This window comes from Dunckerocampus dactyliophorus, chromosome 2 (assembly GCF_027744805.1).
Source record: "Dunckerocampus dactyliophorus isolate RoL2022-P2 chromosome 2, RoL_Ddac_1.1, whole genome shotgun sequence".
NCBI lineage: Eukaryota > Metazoa > Chordata > Actinopteri > Syngnathiformes > Syngnathidae > Dunckerocampus > Dunckerocampus dactyliophorus.
Window position 1 is genome coordinate 49721739 of NC_072820.1, and position 22171 is coordinate 49743909.

The 22171-nt window shown below is 43.1% G+C and overlaps 1 protein-coding gene across 9 annotated transcripts in view; it reads left to right on the top strand.

Moving 5' to 3' along the window:
- The window catches only part of ctnnd2b (catenin (cadherin-associated protein), delta 2b), a 181691-nt gene that overhangs the window by 30340 nt on the left and 129180 nt on the right, over positions 1-22171 (top strand). For all 9 annotated transcript variants that reach the window (XM_054762548.1, XM_054762565.1, XM_054762582.1 and 6 more), the window contains exon 2: positions 4303-4439. In XM_054762548.1, the coding sequence (XP_054618523.1) occupies positions 4308-4439 (132 nt within the window). In that variant the 5' untranslated portion in view covers positions 4303-4307. The remainder of the gene's footprint in view (positions 1-4302; positions 4440-22171) is intronic.

A 22171-nucleotide genomic window follows, 5' to 3' on the forward strand; every position in this document is an offset into this window, starting at 1 on the left:
GACTAGCGTTAACTGTGTGTTTCCATCGCATCTCCATGAGATCTATTCCTGTTTCCTGGTGTTGTAGTTTCCACCTCCCAAGGTGAGTTTTATGTTTGCCTTTGCTGTACCGCCAAGCCTGCTTTATTTTGGTAATTTGCCTCCTTGTGAGGTTAGCGATTATTCATATAAGACTTTATTTAACCAACCTGCCACCCCAGGGGTCACACTACTTGAAATAAGAGCAAAATATAACAAATAGAAGAATGCAAAACGTGTTTTGAGCCCCAGTGTGTAGAGTGTTTACATGGCTAATGTGTCTTTAATGTGTTTTAAAATGACCATTTTTCGTTACCATCCACCTTGTTGCCTTGCCCTCCTTTCCACATCGTTCATTCTGCGTCTGTATCAGCCTCCTCTCTGACTCTATACATTCTCTCGTCTGCATATCTCCCTTCCCTGCCTCTCTACACTTGACCTATTTTCACTGTCTCCTCATCTTTGCAGCGTGTTTCAGCTTAATTCAATGGAATCCAGTGGAGGGTGACAGGAGAACGATGGCCTGGAAGGTTGCAGTTTAGATTTGAACCTGCAACGCTAGACTGCAGCTGTGCCATTCCATAACACCCCCTAACTCCACCCCCTGCATCCCACAAATGCTTGGCTGCTCACTTCAGGCGTGATGACTTCACAACATCTTTAGTATTCACTCTCCTTGCTGCTTCCGATGGTTTTTCTGACGCTCTTCATGGGAGGTCCCAGAAGTACAATAGGTATGGGGGGACGTTTGCAGTAGAAACAAATAGAAAGAATAAAATGAATCCATGAAATCAAAAACATGGCACGCTCGCTCATTTAAGTGTTTATCAGTGTGTAGAACCGGGGAAATGGAGCCAACTCGCCCTGGCTGGAGAGGCTCAACGGGGTCATTGTGCTGGTGACATTGAAGCGTCAGATGAAATGCAGAATGAAATGAATGAATACATCTTGAAATAGATACTTAAATGTGTCATTAATTAGATTTTAAAAAATTGTATTAAATAAAAACAATGTTAAGAAATTACTTGAATTAGTTATTTTATTTGATTAATTAATTAATTTAATTGAAAGTAAATACATGAATTAATTCATTCATTAAAATAACATAATAATTAATTTAAATTACATTTATTTAACTTATTTTACATTTATTTAAGTTATATATTATATAATAAATACAACTAAATCAAATCGATAAATATATATATATATATGCTTTAATTAAAACATGGCCTAGTGGTTAGCATGTTGGTCACACACTCAGGAGATCGGGAAGACTTGGGTGTGACTCTCCCCTTGGGCATCTCTGTGTGGAGTTTGCATGTTCTCCCCGTGTGTGTGTGGGTTTTCTCCGGGTACTCCGGTTTCCTCCCACATTCCAAAAACATGCATGTTAGCTTCATTGGTGACTCTAAGTTGTCCATAGGTATGAATGTGAGTGTGAATGGCTGTTTGTCTATATGTGCCCTGCCATTGACTGGCCACCAGCCCAGGGTGTACCCCGAAGTCAGCTGGGATAGGCTGCAGCCTACCCCTAACGAGGATAAGCGGCATAGAAACTTGATGGATGGATACAAACGTAACACAGTTAGCCACGTGTCTGCACAAGTGTGTATGTAAGTGGAGTCCTCATGACAGGTCTTTCGTCTGCGTGTAAAGCCTGGCTGATGCAGCCGTTACGCCAGCTCTGTGCTGCATCAGGATTACATGCTGCATATGACGCCTGTGTCCTCCTACTCATGGGAAAATGCAGAATGGCACATGACATCCTTTTGTGTGTGTCTGGGTGTGTATTTGCACCAGTCCCTGCACTGTAAGAAATGTAGTTTCTTATTACCAACGCAGCAATGGAGCTGTTGTGTTAACACATTCATATCTCATGTCAGAGAGTGCATTCATCAAAATGTTTCTTCCACTCTGCAATTTCCAGCTACTATAAATAACATTTAATGTGCCCGTGCCTGATTTCCAATGCTTTTCCATTGTTTACAACTTCACGTAAAGTATTCTGTATATTCCCCTCTGTCGATAAACAATTTAAGCAGAAATATGCATTCATGTAAACTCGAATAAATGATACCAACTAATATGAATGGCAGACTGATACACTAGAGCAGTGGTTCTCAAATACGCATCTTAAATGTCCACAAATAGACATGGGCAGCACTGCAAATGTTGTTGTCGAGCCCAAACCAAGTAAATACCCCTGGTTGTGGCTCCTCTTCATCCTCCTGACGATAGACCTGGCCCTGGGCTTGTAGGACCAGGCTGGCTGCAGGCAGCCCTCTGGGCGAATGGCTCCTCCTTGCCATGGTCGGGGGCAGTGAAAGCTCAGCCAACCTGCTCCAGCTGGGGTTCCACAGAGGTCAACAGGGCGTGGGCTGTAGGCGCTATGGCATGTCCATTCTGTGGTTCAGCAATCGCATTGAGAATGAGTCGTGGCCACCTGCCTGCAGCTTTCTGTGAAGTGCAGGGTGAGTAAGTGGGATTGAGGGTCAAGATAAGAGGGTTAAAAAAGAGCAAGACCTCTTCATGGGTGGGAGATGACATGATGTCCCCATTTCATGACCACCACAAAGGGGAGTCATACATCTCCTTCCTCCTCTGAGCTGCAGGGCTGCACACACATTTATTCCTCCCCTGATCCCTTCTGGCTCTCATACAAACCATCACAGCTACTTCAGTCTCTTCAGAGGATGCAAGACTGCACCAAGAACCTCCTGCAGTTCAAACTTCTCTTCATGACTGCATGTTTGAGAAATGACTGGTTGCTATACGGTTCCCTACTGTACTGTTTTTATACCGAGTTTCCGTACGCATCCCAAATTACCACACATCCAACAGGAGAAAGGAGCCTCCGTCTTGATTAAGAAAAGAGCAACAGAGCCCAAGGACTCTAACAAAGACATTTCGAGCCAGCTGTTGCCAGATCAAACTCAATAATGACTCGAGTGAGGTGGCCAGTGAGGCAACAGTGGACATGTTTCGGCCACAGAACACAGTGCTGGGCAAAGACGTGGAGGATGTTGAGCTAGTTGGTTCTTAGGTGGAGCTCCTCACTGGAAACGTGGTGGTACCACATGCTCAATGGTTCTGAGGGTGCGGGATTTAAAGCCATGGATCTGGGAAGCCGTGGTATTGACAGTGGCCTGGTCTCCAGAGGTTGGAGCGACAGGAGATGTCATGCATGTCCAAAGATGGGTTTATAATCATAATATAATATATCATAGTATATTGATATATTGATAATAAATTGATACATAAATAAATACATGAATAAATATTAGTCTCTAATGGTGCACTGGTTGACTTGCTTGACTTCAGTTGCATGCATCGTAGGGCCACTCATATGAATGGTTTCTACAGTGTATATGTGCCTTGTGTTTGACTGGTGGTAGCTGGAAGCCAGTAGACAGTAAGTACCAAATACGTGGTTATAATGGGAGTCAATGGTACCAAAATGGTCCCCAGGTTAAAGAGTGTAGGTATTGTTAGAGTTGACTAGAATTAGACAATAGAAGTACTTTAGAATTAAACAATGACTGCACTGTAACTTTAATTTTGGTTGCCTGCCAACCTGATCAAGGTTGATTGACACAAACTGGAACCAGTTAGATGCAGACACATAGTCACATACCTATCCACTCAGGAAGGAGTACCACCCATGTGTGGGCAGGACTCGAGAATAGCATAACAAGGTAGGCACTTCCGGGTTCGAGACTTCCTGATTCCTGCTTGATGAGCAGAGGTCCAGCGGTGTAGTTTGTGACATCATACAGGCAATTTCTTCACAAAAAAATTGAAAATATATAAAAGTGAGTTTGAATGAGCTCTTCTCGCGAAAAACGAACTTGAACGTTTCGGTATTTATGCAGATCTTGTTTTCTGTACGCCTTGCAATAGCTGGGGTTGTGGAATTTGTATTTTTCTTACAATTAGCCTTAAAACTGACTACGTATAATTAGAATCCAATACATAAAATAAGCGACCAGTTTGATTTGACTTTTACTGTTAGCTCACTGTTTCTTAAGAATCGAACGAAAAGAATCTAACATAAGCACATTTCCGAGAGAAATAGCAGTAAAACAGCAAACTCACCAGTCACTCCTTCTCATTCTCACATTCGTTCCAGGTGTACCCGCCAACATGGATGGCCTAAACAAAACCCACAGGTGTCGAATGCTGTCAACTCTTTCCCCATGATAATCTCATTTGCTTGTGTCTCCATTTTGGACTCTTGCTTTGAAATAACGGTAACGGGTTGAATGCTCCCCTGTTTTCCAGGAGTGATGCCAGTGCCTGAGGTGGTGACTGACACAGCCAGCGCTGCCACCATGTTGAGCCCCGTCCTCAATGCCTCCAATGGAGACGGCTCAGAGTCGGAAACCACCTCTGCCATCCTGGCCTCTGTCAAGGAACAGGTCAGATCTGTGCAACATATAAAGGAACTATAAATTAAACGCTATTAATTAAAAGACTGGGCCATTCCATCTTTCCAAATAAACTTAAATGTCTGCTTTTTTAAAAATGATAACACATATATTGAGCTACTCAAAATGTGTGTTGGCCCATTTCTGGCAAGTTTGTCTTGTTTTCAAAGAGAACTCATTTGAGTAACACAATGAGCAAATACATGGCAGTCATTCAAGAAATAATTGTATTTTACAAATGAACAGATAACATAAAAAAATAATTTAGGTAACAGAACTGTGCTGAGATTTTAACCCCCCCCAGACATAATTGAATATACAGAAAAATAAATAATTCAAGTTACTTTTGTCTCTTTGTTTAGTAAAATGACTTATGACAGAGGAACCTTTCTACCTTATTTCATGCAAATATCATAAAGTGCTGGCAGAAGCCTTCCGGTTGCAAAGCTTTAATCTATTGGTTCCAACTTAATAAGTATTCATTCTACCAAAACACTTAATATAATTCTATACTTCCAACGTTGTGGGAACACTTTTATGATCCGGTGCACAAAGCAAGGTCCATAGCTGACCGGCATGTTTGGATAGACGATGCATCAGTGAGTGAAATGTGGCAACTTTTGATTGACTGTTTGTCCTGAATCAAAATTGCGGGGATCAACTAAACTAATGCACCGTTTTTCATTGTAATCCCCCCAACAGATATTTCAGTACATGTGCCCAAATGTTGGACAGATGGCATGAATCTGAACCAACATTGCCACCCAAAGTCATATTAGGCATGTATTTAAAAACCAATTCAAATCAGCTTACTCTCTTATAATACCAGTTGCTAAATAGCAAAATCAGACTAGAACAGATTAAATCTAACGTTAGAGTGACGTTTCAACATGGCCAGATAGTGCCACGAGTGACTGCAGGCCCTGAGATTACAAGGTACCTACTGTTACACAGCGGCGCAAAGCTGAGGGAATGGATGTTGGCAGGGGAAATGGGCAGCATGCCTCACTCCCGTAGCACAACCCCCACATTGTAATGCCTAGAAATATAGTAGTATGCTATTGACTGGCAATTGGATGCAAAACAAGAAATCGGTGACTGCCGATTCTCAAGAACAGTTCCTTTATATTAGGGAGCTGTTTCCAACATCTGTTCAGATGGCTCACATCTCAACTCATCAACTTGCAGGTCAACTGTCGCAGCTGACATTTATTATTGAAGTGAGTTCTATGACCACGGTGAGATCCAAAGAGCTCCCTGAGGCTCTCAGAAAGAAAATTGTCATCGCATATACAGTACATCTACATGTACATCTGAAGATTGCCCTCAAGCATATCAAAAGGAGTGACACAAAGTACAAACATAAAGTATTGTCTTGAATCATCTAGACATACTGTAATTCTCCATCCATCCATTTTTTCACGCTTATCCGGGTCTGGATGTTGAGGGCAGCAGTCTCTGAAGGGAAGCCCAGATTTCCCAGTTTCTGTCCACCTCTCCCAGTTCTACTGGGGGCGGAGGACACCAAGGCAACCTGGGAGATGAAATCCCCTAATGTGTCCTATAGGTCTTCTACCGGCTGGGCAATCCCAGGGAGGCGTTCTGGAGGCATTTCGAATCCTCTAAATGTGCAAGACTAGTACCTTGTGTAGGTGAGGGTAGGAACCTAGATCGACTAGTAAATCAAGAGCTTTTCCTTCCGGCTGTGAGGATCTGCCTGTTGATCTCAGGCTCCAGCCTTCCCACAATTGTGAACAAGATCACGAGATACTTGAAGTCCTCCACCTGGGGCAAGACCTCACTCCCAACCCAAAAATTGCAATGGGGTACTATAGCTCAGGTGGTAGAGTGGTTGTTCCCCAATCTGAAGACAGAGCGTCTTCTCCAGGCCTACACACACACGCATCCAAGGACACTCACGCACATAAACATATACTACACACACACACCCACTCCCTCATCCCACGCCTTCGCTGCTTTATCCCCGACAGACGGGGTCTATGGTATGCACTTGTGGCTGAACGCCTGCGCTGGGAAACCTCCACCCCCCATTTCCCCCTCCCCTGGTGCAAGTCTTCAAATTATTATGTTGTAAAGCATGCTTATACTATGTGCCTATGTTGCTGAGGATTTTTTTGCCAGTCCCACACTGTACTCCGCCACAGGAGCATAGTTTGGAACTGCTTTTTTCCCCTCCCCTCTCCTCATGTTTTCCCCTTTCCTTTTTCCCTTTTATCTCCCAGTCATCCTGTCCTGCCGACCCCCCTGTCATCTTGTATGGTATGTTGTATATGTACAGACGGGTCATTGCACAGTTTCTGTTGTACCTCTGTTAAAGTGACAAGTAAAGCCCATTTTCTCTCTCCCATTCTCTCTACAAGTGAAAGTCCATTTATGATCCAGTACACCCTTTCAGATTTGAGGCATCATTTCCTTTATTGCAAAATACATAAGTACTCCCAACAGTACACTTGAGTGCACCATCTCCTACAAACTGTCAGCACAGACCCAAGATGATCCAGGAGTGACACTGATGACTGGATTATAGTTTTAATTCCCTGAAAGTGAAAGACTTAACCTTCAAGGGCAGTGACAATGAAGTTGCTTCAACTTCCACAAACAACCTGGCAATATCCATCACTCTTCCAGGAGAAAGGCTTTTACTCTCACTTCTTTTCAGGCTGCTGAGCATGTACATCAGTTACAGCTTGTTTGTTTCGCAAGGAACTTACTGGGGTGCCCTCCATTCCGAACTTTACTGCCACATTCTGGCAGCCTGGACATCCCTTTCCTGTGAGATATGGAACACTTAACAGCTCACCTTTAAAACTCCTTTGGGCTATCTGGCCTTCTGAAATTGTTTCAAGGGATATCATAAAGCATACCAGCTGTAATTCAAATGTGTATTTGCCATCACAGACTCACATGTAAACTGACAATCATTTTGTTTTTACAACGCCTTCTCACACTTGGAGATCCTTCGTGCTGTTTTTCTCAATTTCCTTCAACACGCATAAGATTGATTAGCATTCAACGTGGTATTTATTACTTTGAGTTCATGTCACTTTCTGTCCCGCTATCATTCAACATTTTACTATGATGCAATCTGCTGTAAAGGGCAAGCAGTGGGACGTGCACCAGCCTGGAAAGACTCGCTTTACAACGTGAGATGCGTCATTTTGAAATATGGTCTCTTTGATGACGCATTAAGTGAAAGTGACACTAAGGTATTGATTGACCGTGGCTTGCCTGGTGCTTGGAAACCTTTGATAATTGCGAATTTGAATTTGAATTCGAATGAACCTGTGTAAGTACAGTACAGAGTCTATCCAAAATAGTTGAACCCAGTGTTTCTCAAATAGTGGGGGGTGGGTGCTTGGGGGGTTATGGCTGGGGGCATGTTGATGTGTTGGGGCAGCGGGGACTTTCAGTATTGCTCATAAATTTTCTTCAAGGTTGGCAGGTCTTGCAGTGCCTTTATTCATGCTTGGACGGTGCCAGCAACTCATACAGTGATTTGTACAGATAAATAAGTAAATATCATCATGTTCTCAATCGTTCTTTAAATCAGAGGGACACGGAAAATCTAAAAAAGTTCCCTAGTGGGGTGGCATAGCTCAAGGGGTAGAGTGGTCATCTCCCAACCTGAAGGTTGCTGGTTTGATTCTCCGTCCGCCCATGACCATTTCGAAGTATCCTTGGGCAAGATACTGATAATGAGCATCAGGCCGGTCCATCCATCCATCTCATCCGAGGTCGGGTCGCGGGGGCAGCAGCCTAAGATGAGAAGTCCAGGCTACCCTTTCTCCAGCTGTTTTGTCCAGCTCCTGAGGCATTTCTAGGCCAGTTGAGAGACATAGTCTTTTCAACGTGTCTTGCGTCTTCCCTGATGCCTCCTACTGGTCGAACGTGCCCTTAACACCTCCCTAAGGAGGCATCCGAGCCACCTCATCTGGCCCCTTTCAATGTGGAGGAGCAGCAGCTCTACTCAGAGTTTCTCTCTGATCACAGTGCTTCTCACCCTATCTCTAAGGAAGAGCCCAGCCGCCCTATGAAGGAAACTCATTTCGGCCTGCTTGTACTTAGGATCTTGCCCTTTGGCCACTACCCAAAGCTCATGACCATAGGTGAGGATGGGAACGTAGATCTGCCGGAGAGCTTTGCCTTGCAGCACTTTTGCTTTTGCCTCCATCTTTCACGGGCTTAACTTGAAGCTCCAAACCTACGTACACAAAAGGCTTATTTCTCTCAAGTTTTGTTCACAAATCTAAATAGCTGTAATAAAACAGTCATCGAGAGTGATGATGGGTGCCAAAGCCAAACCAGTTGAGAACCACTGGTTTAGGGCATCTATGCTATGGCAAAGGCTGTCTCACTGTCTCTGTCCTCACTGCGTACACCATGACTGTCCCACACATTGGCTTACCTGCTGTGTTACACCTCTACTCTAGCGCTAATACATGAAGTGTGCAAGGTTGCCCCAATGTATCAATACCTCAATGACAAATTTTGCTACTTCCTCCGATTGCGGTTTATTCTTTGCTGCATGATGTCACCCACGCACACTGTCTTGGACATCAAATGTGAATTAGGCATCCTTTGAAAGGATATAGAATATGATTTTCGTTCAGTAGTCTGGTGTTTCTGTGGTGTTGTGTTCACTGGATAATAAGCGGGAGTCACAGTGCAGTGCCGAACCGTTCACTCTAATTGGCAATGAAGCAGAGAAACAACTTCTCTCCGTCTGACCTACAAGTCACGAGAATCCGAAGTGAATGCAATTAAGACAAAAAATAACATATTTTTTTAGCTCCCCTCTATGGTTGTGTAGTGTAGTTAGACGTTTGTAAAGTCGCTCCTCATTGAGGGCACAACATTAATGTTTTATTCATTAGTAATAATATCTACTTCACTTTAAAGGCGAAGGAAACGGAAACACGTATGGACATGCCATGACACATATGAAGGCAATCTGACACGAAAAAGATGGAAATAGCCATCATGAACCTTTATTTACTGCACCACACATATTTTCAGTGACAGGTAACGGCCTTCAACGTCTTACAAGTCTAAAACTGAGTTAACTGTTTTCAAATTGTAATATATATAAATACCGCGGTTTGATTGTCGCTCCCTCGCTATATTGCGTTTTTTTAGAAACAAATTAATTAATCAGTGATGGCTGTTTTGTGGTAGACGATGGTCTATTATTAGTCAAAACATATTGAAATACGAGTGATATGTAGTATTGTGGTAACTAGGAGGCAGTAATGACACAAAACATTGAGACATTAGCTTACATGGCATTACCTTAACACTGCATGAAGTCAGCCATGGCATGTCCTACATGATAGAGTAGAAAAATGTTATCTTCCCGTCCTGCGTGGAAGTGGTAAATTTTTGGCTCCATAAGTTTAGAAGAAATAAATTTGAGGCTAACTGGTTAGCTTGCTAATTTGCTAGCTCGCTAGCGGCCGCCTCGAGTCCCTACAGCGTAAGAGTTGCAATGTGGTGTAAACAATGAATAATAGGAGTGTAAATGTGACTATAGAAGTGTTATTTCATGTCTACAGGGCTCTAATAATGGTAAAAACTATATTTACAAAATCATAAAGAGCTTTTCTTTGCTCTACGAAAATATTCCATGTATTAACATCCATCCATTTTCTATGCCGCTTCTCCTCATTAGGGTCACGGGGGTATGCTGGAGTCTATCCCAACTGACAGGCGGGGTACACCCTGGACAGCCAATGGCAGGGCACATATAGACAAACAGCCATTCACACTCACATTCATACCTATGGACAATTTAGAGTCACCAATTAACCTAACATGCATGTCTTTGGAATGTGGGAGGAAACCGGAGTACCCGGAGAAAACCCACGGGGAGAACATGCAAACTCCACACATTGATGCCCAACGAAGAATCGAACTCATCGACTGTCGAATCGACTGTGTGGCCAATATGCTAACCACTCGACCACCGTGCGGCCCAGATTCATCCTATATTCTTTTTATATCTTCATTTAATGCAGTCGGGTCTTGAACTAATTAACCACTGTAAAGAAGGGATGACTGTATGTATATATATATATATATATATATATATATATATATATATATATATATATATATATATATATATTTATACAATATATACTGTATATACATACAGTATATTAGGGATGTCCGATATTGGCTTTTTGCAGATGACCGATGCCAATATTGTCCAACTCTCAATTTCCGATTCCGATATCAATCGATGCAGATACCGATAATGTTGACTGACAACAGAGACAATGAGACCATGCCGGCGCCGCTACAAGCTAACAAGTTAGCTAACATTGGTGCTATCTGCGGCACACCCACGCCCGATGTTTCAACATATCAAGCCAAGTTGCGACTGCGAGGAATAACGCAGGACGTGACGAAGTATTTCCACGTATTGGAAATCCACCCTTTTCCGAATGAGAATCTTAGCCTCGGATTTGGAGGTGCTGAGTCTCATCCCAGAAGCTTCACACTCTGCTGCAAACCTCCCCAGTAAACACTTCAGGTTAACTGGATGTGGCAGCGAAATCAACCACCACCACCTTCCTGTTTTGCCATGAGTTATTTCTTGAATTGACCTCAATAACCCAAAATGGAGCCAAAGAAAGTTGCAAGTGCCCACATTTTGATAAGGAAGGTGAGAAACATGATTGAATTCAAGAAATAACGAATCATACAAAAAAACGTGGTTTAACTGTACAGTAGAGTCGGTTAAACGGTTCCAGACCACGATAAGTAGGATTCTACATTATTAAACAGAATATTTTCATAGGTAGAGCAGAGAAAACCTGTTTCTGACTTTCTAAATAAGGGTTTTAACATTATTAGAGCCCTGCAGACATGAAATAACACACACTCCTGTTATTCTTTGTTATTGGCACACAATTTGTAAGAATGAATGAATGTAGGATTATTTTCATACTCATGCTTTTCATGATTTTTGTTACGAGGAGGTTTGTTCCGTGCAAGATATAATCATCCTCAACCTCAGACTTGAACTCAGCACTGCAGGCTTGAAAGTGTTCAAATGAGTTGCAGCAGACGGTTGACACCGCGAAGGAAAAAGATATCTTGCTGTATATTTGATGAGTCCTCGCCTAATGGAAGATGATGATTATTTCATCTGGGCGATGAAGAAAGAGAATGATGCAGTAATACAGCCCTGGACCAGCATTTCAGATATATCACATTACTTCCTCAAATTCATGACTATTCATGAAATTATGTCTCAAGATGATGGAAGTTTAAATCATGAATAACTTAAGTTTTTAAATTTTGTAATGCAGCATATTACACTCTGTTGCGCTTGTTTTGAAGTTGCCTTTGACGGGCATTTTGGGGTCAGGTTATCTCAGTCGCTGCTACTTTTATTTAAAGGGTCCCTGACATGATTTATTAACTTTGCTTAAATATGTTATACAGCCAAACCTGTCTTAGCAGCCACCTTTATAGAACTGCCACCTGCCTATAGCAGCCACTGAAAAATCCCCCACAGCAAATGTACATGTTATAGACCCTGTGTATAGCAGTCACCTGTCCAACGCGGCCAGCGGCCACCCATTTTGTCTCCCTTGGTCAATATCTGACCGCATATAGCGGCCAAATTACCGACTCAAGTAGAAGCGTCATGCACGAAAAAGTTTAGTTTTTCAATCAATGAAGCCGTCGTGTGTAGACTTTAATTACTGAGTCCTAGCTTAGTCACAATCATTCACAAGATCCACACAAACTGTCAGTTCTTCCACATAAAAAAGCCGTCTTTTTTTGAGCTTGCTATTTCCTGGTCAAACATGTAACTTTAAGAGCATTTGCACCAAAACATTACCGCAAAGTAGGCTGGGAACAGGACGTGCTCCAGCGACGCTACAATAAAAAAAAAACATACGCTAGCATGCATGCGGCAGCGGGAGCAAAACTGAGTTGGGTTGTACTTAATTGAAGTATTTTAGAATGTACTCACATTATTTTTCATCAATCCTCATCCACAAATCCATCAAAGTCCTCATCTTCTGTATTCGACACAAACAAAGCCGTCTTCTTTTCCGTTCGCTACTAGTCTGTTAACTTGTCAGTGTTATTCAGCTCCGAAGCAAAGAAGGAAACTTCTCCTGTTGCTTCTTCTCCTGTTGAACGCGGCCACCAGACAGCAGCTCAGAACACACACACATCTCTCAGCATCGTCTCTCCTTCCTGCTTGCCCACAAGGCAAAGGTTAAACAAGCCCCACTACATAGCTGTCCAGCCAATGCCTGTAAGAAATGACACCGTTTATTTCCTGGTGTGCACTGGTCAATACTGTAATGCCACTTGTTGTGGGGAAGGAGAGACTCACGTTGCCGATGCACTTTAATGGCTTTATTAACAGCGGAGAACACTGCAGGAGCTTTACATCCACGCCAACATAAACACACTTCCCAACTCTCTCCAAACTCACAGTTAGCACTGAGCCTAGCTCTCCTGCTCGGGACGCCCACCGTCACTTCCCGTCACTTCCTGATGAACTAAAGCTGTAATGACGCTCTGCCGTATAAAAAGTAAAATATTAAAAACAAGCGTAAGACATTACTAGCACAGCTTTGTTCTGTGGGTGGTGGATATATTCTATCAGTTATTATTAAGCCTCTAGCTTCCTTTTAGTAAGTAAAAACCTTGGCTATGATTGCACTACATTGTCATGTGGACCTATAAAGTACACTTGGAAGAACAAGAGGTGAATAAATGTATTGCAACTGATGTGAAACTGATGAGGGGTAGGATTAAATAAGCTTTTCTTCTTCCTACTCCTTTTTGGACATGCAAAATTGTGAATTGTACGATGTGATGTGCTACTGTTTGACTCATATGCATGTTCAGGATGAATTAAAACCATGAACCATGATAATAACAAGCCTAGTAGTGCTGTACAACTTTTATCCGCAGTCCGCAGTGCCCTCTACTGGTCAACATGATTATTATTATTTTTTTCCCTTTTTTTTCTTTTTTTTCCTCTACTGGTCAACATTCAAACTGGACGCCAACCTGTCTATAGAGGCCACCTGTCTATAGCGGCCACTTTTGCAGACTCCCTTTAGTGGCCGCGTTAGACAAGTTTGACTGTATATTGTTTGTGGTTATGTTCTACAATGTTACATTTTTGAAAGCGAACGGTAAATTTGCAAAAAGTACTATCACTCAGGTAAAAAAACACAGCGGTGTACGAGACGGAGGATGTTTACAGTGATTATAGCCAAGATTTGAGCCAGATGTCAATAGTTTTGGAGGAGAAAAGACGGGAGAAACATTTGGAGATGAAATAGAGAACTTGTAGAACATGGACTTGAGCCTGAAGACATGGAGGTGAAGATTGTTCGCCTTCAAAACACAGAACACACTGTGTACTGTTGGAATGAACATCCATTTTCAAAATGCATTTATACCGTATCCATAAGCCAATTGTTTCTTGTATAGGTGTTTCTGTATAGTAGTCATCAGTGAAATGGTCACTGCGAAGAACAGAACTCGAGGTAGGCGTACATCTGTCTCTTGTTCTCTGCACTTGCTTCATCCATTTTTGTCTTAAACCTTCCCCTTTTGGAAAAAGGAGACTATAAACATCCAGCAGCAGCACATTATTTTGGCATGACTACCATTTTGATAAAAAACTAAACATTTTGTTTTTAAAAATGGAACAATGTAGAACATAATTACCTACAATATATAACATATACAAGCAAAGTTGCTGAATCCTGTCAGGGACTCTCTAAATGCGGTTACGGAGCAGCCCTACTTGTGGTCATATGATGAGTGTGTGTAAACGAGGCTCAGGCTATATTGCTATATTTATAATAATCAATACACATCGTCACTGTGCCCATGCTATGCATCCACGTATAGTGGATGGGCAAATGAGTGAATGGACAATGGGTTCACTCTGAAGCGCTTTGGGTCACCTTGTAAAACGGTGCTATATAAAGCTAATCCATTATTATTCCTTGATCATTAAAACTCACTGGATGACTTACTTTGCTCTTTTCAGTTCATAACTTTATTTTTTATGCTAGTCTCATGTTGGCGTTACACTGAAATGATTTGGACTAGAAACAACGTTGCTTTCCCTATGATTGTCCTGTCACAACTTCCTGTGATAACAACAATGAGAGGATAATTCAGGTCGCATTGAGGATTTTCGCTCACTGTTCGGAAAATTCAGTCCGCTTCGATGCACGGTTTTGAGGTTACGGAGACCGCACCCTATTATGGTGCCCACGAGGAATAATCCCTCGTGGTGGTTCGATGGTGGCGAAGAGAAGAGTGAGAAGAGAAAAGAGTCCTCGCTTTTATTTACAGTAATCCCTCTCCACTTTGTGCTTTGCGGCTTCACTCTATCACCATTTTTCAAATCTATATTATTTAATAAATCATGCTGTTTCGTGGTTGAATGCGGCCTATTATTTGAAACAAATTTTATTTATTTTTTGCCTAAATCAAGTATCTTCACGCATAAAAATGTCTCAATTAAGTAAGATACAAAGTATAAGGCATTCAGAAGATGCATTCAAAGACGTGTGGTTACGAGGTGTCAGTAATGTTACTGTATTATTCGGTGAGGGGGCCGTACGGTGGCCTAGTGGTTAGCATGTTGGCCACACAGTCAGGAGATCGGCAAGGTCGGTTCTAATCTGCGTTTGGGCATCTCAGTGTGGATTTTGCATGTTCTCCCTGTGCGTGCGTGGTTTTGTCACATTCCAAAAACATGCATGTTAGGTTGTGGGACTGCACATGTGCCCTGCGATTGCCTGCCGGCCAGTCTAGGGTGTGCCCCGCCTCACGCCCAAAGTCAGCTAGGAAGGGCTCCAGCATACCCTTATGGGGACAAGCGGCATAGCAAATGGATGGATGGATGTTCCGTGAGACACACAAGCACCAAACTTGATCGCCGGAACAACAGACTTTTATTGCAGGTTTGGACGATCTCACAACAGGCGCAATAATCCCTCACACGACTATGAGTCTTATTTTTGTCTTATTATGTCTACTATATTGGGTAATACGAGTGTAAAGGTGACAATCGGGGCGTTATTTTATGTCTAGAGGGCTCTAATGTTAAAAACTGTCTTCAGAAGGTCATAAACGGTTTTCTATGGTCTAACTACAAAAATGTTTGATTCATAAGGAATCCTACTTCACATTCGGGTCCAGAACTTAATGAACTGCAATAAATGATGGATTTTTGTACACAAAACCATACCTCAATGCCGGAATGTCATTCAAAGTACTATGAATACTGCAGGATCAGTAAGCACGTACTTTATCATTTACAAGTTTAGCTTTTTATGCCACTCGTTTTCCCTGCAGAGGACATAAACTATGTTGTGCACACATCAAATTCAATGGAGGTTTGAATATTTGACGCTTGATAACGTATGTCTTTACCTACCCGGTCCCAGCACTGTTTCACGAAGGGGGTGGGAACACTGACGGATGGAATTAAAACATTGCTCTACAAGCACCGTAGCAAAAAAAAACACAAGACAAATCTGTCTGTGGGGATGAACATTTAAGTAGCTCTGGGATGCACAAAACTCTAAATCTCCTTGAATCTGTCCTCCCCCATGCGGTTTGGAGGTTGGCCTACTATATCTCTCCTGTTCTCTGTCTTGGTGCACCTACCTTCTCCTGCTGGCTTGTTTCCCTCTGCCTCAGGGACAGTTTCGTCATTGGCTCGAGCTAGCAAATAATTTTACACACTCAAAACAATGGTAGCGGACGGCAAAGTCTTCAGTGCCGGGTATCCAGTGTGACATTTTGTCATCTAACTGGCACCTCCTCTTTCCAAACCAAGCAAATGCCAGACAGACACCACGGGGTATAATTACACTTCTTTATGCAAGAGAAAGAGAGGGAAACAGTTCCAGCTTAGACGCACACACACAGCATCGTTCCTCCCTGTGCGGTCCACTCTTGTCAGACGGCCATTCTTCTTTACTAATTGCTTTAGTGGACGCCATGTTGTCCCTGCAAGCTCTAACTCTCTATCTCAAGATTCAAGAGATTCAAGAGAGTTTTATTGTCATGTGCATGGTAAAACAGCAGTTATACCATGCAATGAAAATCTTATTCTGTTCATTCTCCCAAGGAAAAGAAAGAAAAACACAAGAAAGAATAAGAACATAAGAAACATAAACACATATACATAAATACCAAGAAATTAAGCAACAACAGAAGAGACATTAATGCAAGTAAATAATACAAATAAATAAATAAATAAATAAAGTGCTATGAGTGTGTGTTGCGTGTGGCGTGTCTGAGTGCTTCATTGAGAAGCCTGATGGCCTGTGGGTAAAAGCTGTTTGCCAGCCTTGTGGTCCTGGACTTCAAACTCCTGTAGCGTCTGCCTGATGGTAGGAGTGTGAATAATGAGTGTTGTGGATGTGTGCTGTCCTTGATGAGGTTGTGTGTTCTGCGTAGGACTCTAGATTTATAAATGTCTTGCAGTGAGGGGAGGGCTGCCCCAACAATGTTCTGTGAGGTCTTGATCACCCGCTGGAGTGCCTTCCTATCACGTGTTGTACAGTTACCGTACCAAACAGTGATGGAGGCGGTAAGGACACTTTCGATGGTGCATCTGTAGAAGCAACTCAGGATTGTGGTGGACATGCCAAATTTCCTCAGTCTTCTCAGGAAGTACAGTCTCCTTTGGGACTTCTTCAGAATTTGTTGGGTGTTGTGAGACCAGGTGAGGTCCTCGCTGATGTGTGTGCCAAGGAACTTGAAGGTTTTCACCCTCTCCACCTCAGTCTCACCAATAAACAGGGGTCTATGTGGCTCCTTTTCCCTTGTTCTTGGGTCGATGATCATCTCTTTAGTCTTATCTGTATTGAGAAGGAGATTGTTATCACGACACCAAGCTATGAGGTCCGCCACCTCTCTTCTGTATGATGTTTCAACACCACCAGTGATCAGTCCGATGACTGTAGTGTCATCCGCAAATTTAATGATGCTGGTGTTGTTCTGGGAGGCCACGCAATCGTAGGTGAAGAGCGTGTAGAGGAGTGGACTCAGCACACACCCCTGTGGGGTCCCAGTGCTCACAATTCTTGAGCTGGATGTGCGGTTGTGGACTCTGACTGACTGGGGTCTGCCTGTGAGAAAGTTAAACACCCAGTTACAGAGGGAGGGAGACAGGCCAAGTGTGAGGAGCTTATTTGTGAGTTTGTGGGGGCTGACTGTATTAAAAGCGGAGCTATAGTCTATAAATAGCATTCTGACGTATGTGTCCTGGCCCTGTAGGTGAGAAAGGGCTGTGTGGATGGCAGTGTTGACTGCATCATCCGTGGACCGGTTCTGGCGATATGCAAACTGTAGAGGGTCCACAGTTGCCGCCGGGATGCTCTTTTTGATGTGGGTCATGACTATTCTTTCAAAGCACTTCATAACAATAGGAGTGAGTGCTATAGGGCGATAGTCATTCAAGCAGGTCACGTTGCTCTTCTTGGGTACGGGCACTATGGTGGTGGACTTAAAGCAGGTCGGTACAGATGCTTGTGCAAGCGACAGGTTAAATATGTCAGCAAGCACATCAGCTAGCTCTGATGAGCAAACCCGAAGTGCACGTCCTGAGATGTTGTCTGGGCCTGCTGCTTTTCGTGGGTTTGTTTTGTTTAGAACCCTGCGCACATCAGCTGATGTCACCATGAGAGGTGCGTCCTGTGTGCTCCCCAGGTTCAGCCACCCTCTCTGCTCATCAGAAGTTTGGGTGTCAAAGCGGGCATAGAACTCGTTCAGCTCATCTGGAAGTGTGGTTTGGCTGGACGTGGCTACGCTACTCTGCTGTCGATAGTCTGTGATGTGCTGGAGCCCCGCCCACATGCGCCGAGGGTCTGAGGTGGAATAGTAGCCCTCCAGCTTCTGTCTGTACTGTCTTTTGGCCTCTCGTATGGACCTCCTCAGGTCATATCTGGCCTTTTTGTAGTCATCAGCGGTGCCCATGACAAATGCAGTCGAACGAGCACGTAGCTTAGCCCTTACATCACAGTTCATCCACTGTTTTTGGTTAGGGTATTTTCTGTAATACTTGGTGGTGCTAACAGTCTCTATGCATGTGCTAATGTAGCCAGTAACAGCAGAAGCATATTCATCCAAATCAACAGTACAATCTTCCCTCCCCGCTGCAGTTTTAAACACATCCCAGTTTGTGCAGCCAAAGCAGTCCTGAAGTACTTGATCAGTTTCTTCATTCCATACTTTAACTGCTGTACTTACAGGGGGAGCTTTTTTGAGAAGTTGTCTGTACGTTGGATAAAGGAATATAGAGATGTGGTCAGCCTTTCCAAAGTGGGGTCTTGGAACAGCCTTCAAAGCACCTTTCATGTTGCAGTAGACTTGGTCCAGGATGTTATTTTCCCTTGTGGGAAAGCTCACATACTGGTAATATTTGGGGAGGACAGTCCTGAGGTTACAGTGGTTGAAATCGCCAGATATAATGAATACAGCGTCTGGGTGTTTGGTCTCGTGTTTATCGATGATGTCATGCAGGAGGCCTAGTGCATTAGCAGTGTTAGCTCGTGGTGGGATGTAAACAGCAGTTAAATACACAGCGCTAAACTCACGAGGTAAATAAAAAGGTCTGCATTTCACCATCAGCAGCTCAATGTCCTGCGAGCAGTGCTTTTCCATCGTCTGTCGCTGTCGCTGTCATTACTCAATAATACGCTGCAGTCTGTTGACAAGCTGACAAGCACTTGATTGTAGAAGTTAGTCATTAACTGTCTTTACGCTTTACTCAATATTTTTTTACCAAGCTACCATCACAAGCACATGCACTTTACACACCTTGAAGGAAAAGTGCACTTTTTGAAACATTTCGCCCATCATCCACAATCCTTATGTGAGACATGAACACATACAGTGGTGTGAAAAAATGTCTAGTGGACACTAGGCTTGAGACGAATGAGATGAGATGAATCATTTAAGCACACGATAAATCAAAATGAACTGGATCATTTTGCCAGCCTCGATATATTGCCATGCGCATGCGCGTCTGTTTTCCTCGTCTCTCGCTTCCAAACGGGCAGGAAGAGAGTCCACTCTGTGCATTGGTTTCAGCAGCTTGGCACGTTTGTTCCATGGAACAACGGCATGAACGGAGTGAGTCCTTTTGTCAGTCATACAGTCTTTGTCTCAGCCAGTAGCGTACAAAGTGCAGAAGAGTGTAACGTAGTAGAAATTAAATTAGTAGATTGCAATATATTGTCATATATTTAAAAATATTTTTTCATCGTACTTTTCTTAAAAATAATGTTGAAATTCCGCTCACACACAAATAAATGATGCCGTTTTTGTATGCGTATGGAAAAAATAGCAGATACCAGGCGGTAGATTGGCAGTGGGGCCATTTAACATCATACTTAATCATGCAAAAACTTCCATTTCATTGCAGCCCTTGTATAGTACAGTTTTGATTAAGTCTAATTTAGATGACATTTTCAGCAATGTAATATATGATAGATCCCTGCTTTTATTGTTGGGGGTTACTTTCCAGGACCACCAGCGAATGGTGAAAAACCGCGAGTACTTGATACGGCCATGAACAATTTTTGCCAGCCCTCTGATTTTGGATCAACATTTTCAATAACAGTGATCGATATGTCTCGCTTTTGCATCTCACAGCAACTACGGTGCATTCAAGGACCACCAAACGAAGTGTGAAATCTCAACGCATGATGAAAAAACATTATCAGTGAAGCATAAAGACATAAATATGTAAAAATTGCGGGCGCTTTTACCAGTGGTACATGCTTCCCTGACCTTCCTAGAGCCCTCAACATTTGAAATGTGGTCTGTTTAGTGGATGCCCAAAATCTTTCTCTAGCTTTGCGTTTCCATTGCCAGTATCTTTTATTTAAGGTGAGTGTCCAGGTTTTGCAGGCTTATAAGAGCCCTGACAGGATTTTGGTGCGCAGACGTCGAGATGTCCTTGAGTTTTGAAAGCACAGCTGTTTTTTGTGCCATCCTTGCCACAATTTCAGGTTTGGAGCCTTCGTCCAAAATGATGGAGCCCATGTAACGGATGCCAGCCAGTGTGGCTGTGCATGTGTACGTTGGTAAACCTCACTCCCTCGGCCTTAAGAGCTGTGTTGAACGCTCGGTTGACAGTCTGGGCTTTAGGCGTGTTTTCTGCGGAAAATGGAGAGAAAAAAAAATGAATCCGCCAATTTGCGGGGTTGTGAATCGCAAGTGTGCAGGGAATCCCTTGTACTGTACATACAGTGGTTCTTGGACTAGACCACTCCAAAGTCTTCATCCATTCAGAGGTGGACTTGCTGGTGTGTTTTGGATCATTGTCCTGCTGCACAACCCAAGTTGCTTTCAGCTTGAGGTCACCAACAGATGGCTGGACATTCTCCTTCAGCACAATTCATGCTTCCATTCATCACAGCAAGTCTTATCGCAGCAAAACAGCGCCAGACCATCACACTACCACCACCATTTTTTACTCTTGCTATGATGTTCTTTTTCTGAAATGCGGCGTTACTTTTACACCAGATGTAATGGGACACACACCTTCCAAAAAGCAAAACTTTCGCCTCGTCAGACAACAGAGTATTTTCGCAAACGTCTTGGGGATCATCAAGATGCCAAAATTGAGACGAGCCTTAATGTTGTTTTTGTTCAGCAGTGGTTTTGGTCTTGGAACTCTGCCATGCAGGCTGTTTTTGACCAGCGTCTTTCTTATAGTGGAGTCATGAACTCTGACCTTAACTGAGGCAAGTGAGGCCTGCAGTTCTTTGGATGTTGTTGTGGGGTCTTTTGTGACCTCTCGGGTGAGTCATCGCTGCAAACTTGGGGTCATTTTGGTTGGCCGGCCACTCCTGGGAAGGTTCACCACTGTTCCATGTTTTGGTCATTTGTGGGTAATGGCTCTCACTGTGGTTCGCTGGAGTCCCAAAGCTTTAGAAATGGCTTTATGGCGGGGCAATCCGTTTTTCACACAGGGCCATGTACTGTATGTTGCCATTTTTTTTTCACTTTGTAATGAAAACTTTCATTTGAAAACTGCATTTTGTGTTCACTTTTGTTGTCATTCAATTTGTTTGATGATCTGAAGCATTTCAGTGTGACAAGTATGCATAAAAATAAGAAATCAGGAAGGGGGCAAACACTTTTTCACACCATTGTATAAAATACACTCCATGTTTATCACACAGGATGTTTTACATACATTTCCCACGTTTGCATTTATTTGCATGCAGGGTCAGCAGTCAGGTGCAATACAATGCACTGCAGCACATCACTTCGGAATAGCAATGATGATCCATATTTGAAATGACTATAGACCGGCCCGCGCTTTGCATGTGCAGCGTAGTATTTGCTAGGAGAGTCATGATTGGTTTAGCTGGAGTGGGTGCAGAGATCAGCAGGACACGTCACATAAACAAATAGAAAAAGAGGCGCAGATTTGAGTCTGACTCAGTAGGAGGTGCAGGAATCTTCTCAGAAGCAACTGACCCCTGTTGGGAAGCAATGGGTTCTAATTACCAGGCTTACTGCATCTTGGTAAGGCTTGTTTTTGCCTCAAAGCTCAATTGTTTTATGATTCACACGCTTCATTGCTGCTTCTTTTCTGGATTTATCATTCTAAAGCTAAACAGTACAGTCCTGTGATCAAACCAGGGCACCCCATGGTGGTCTAT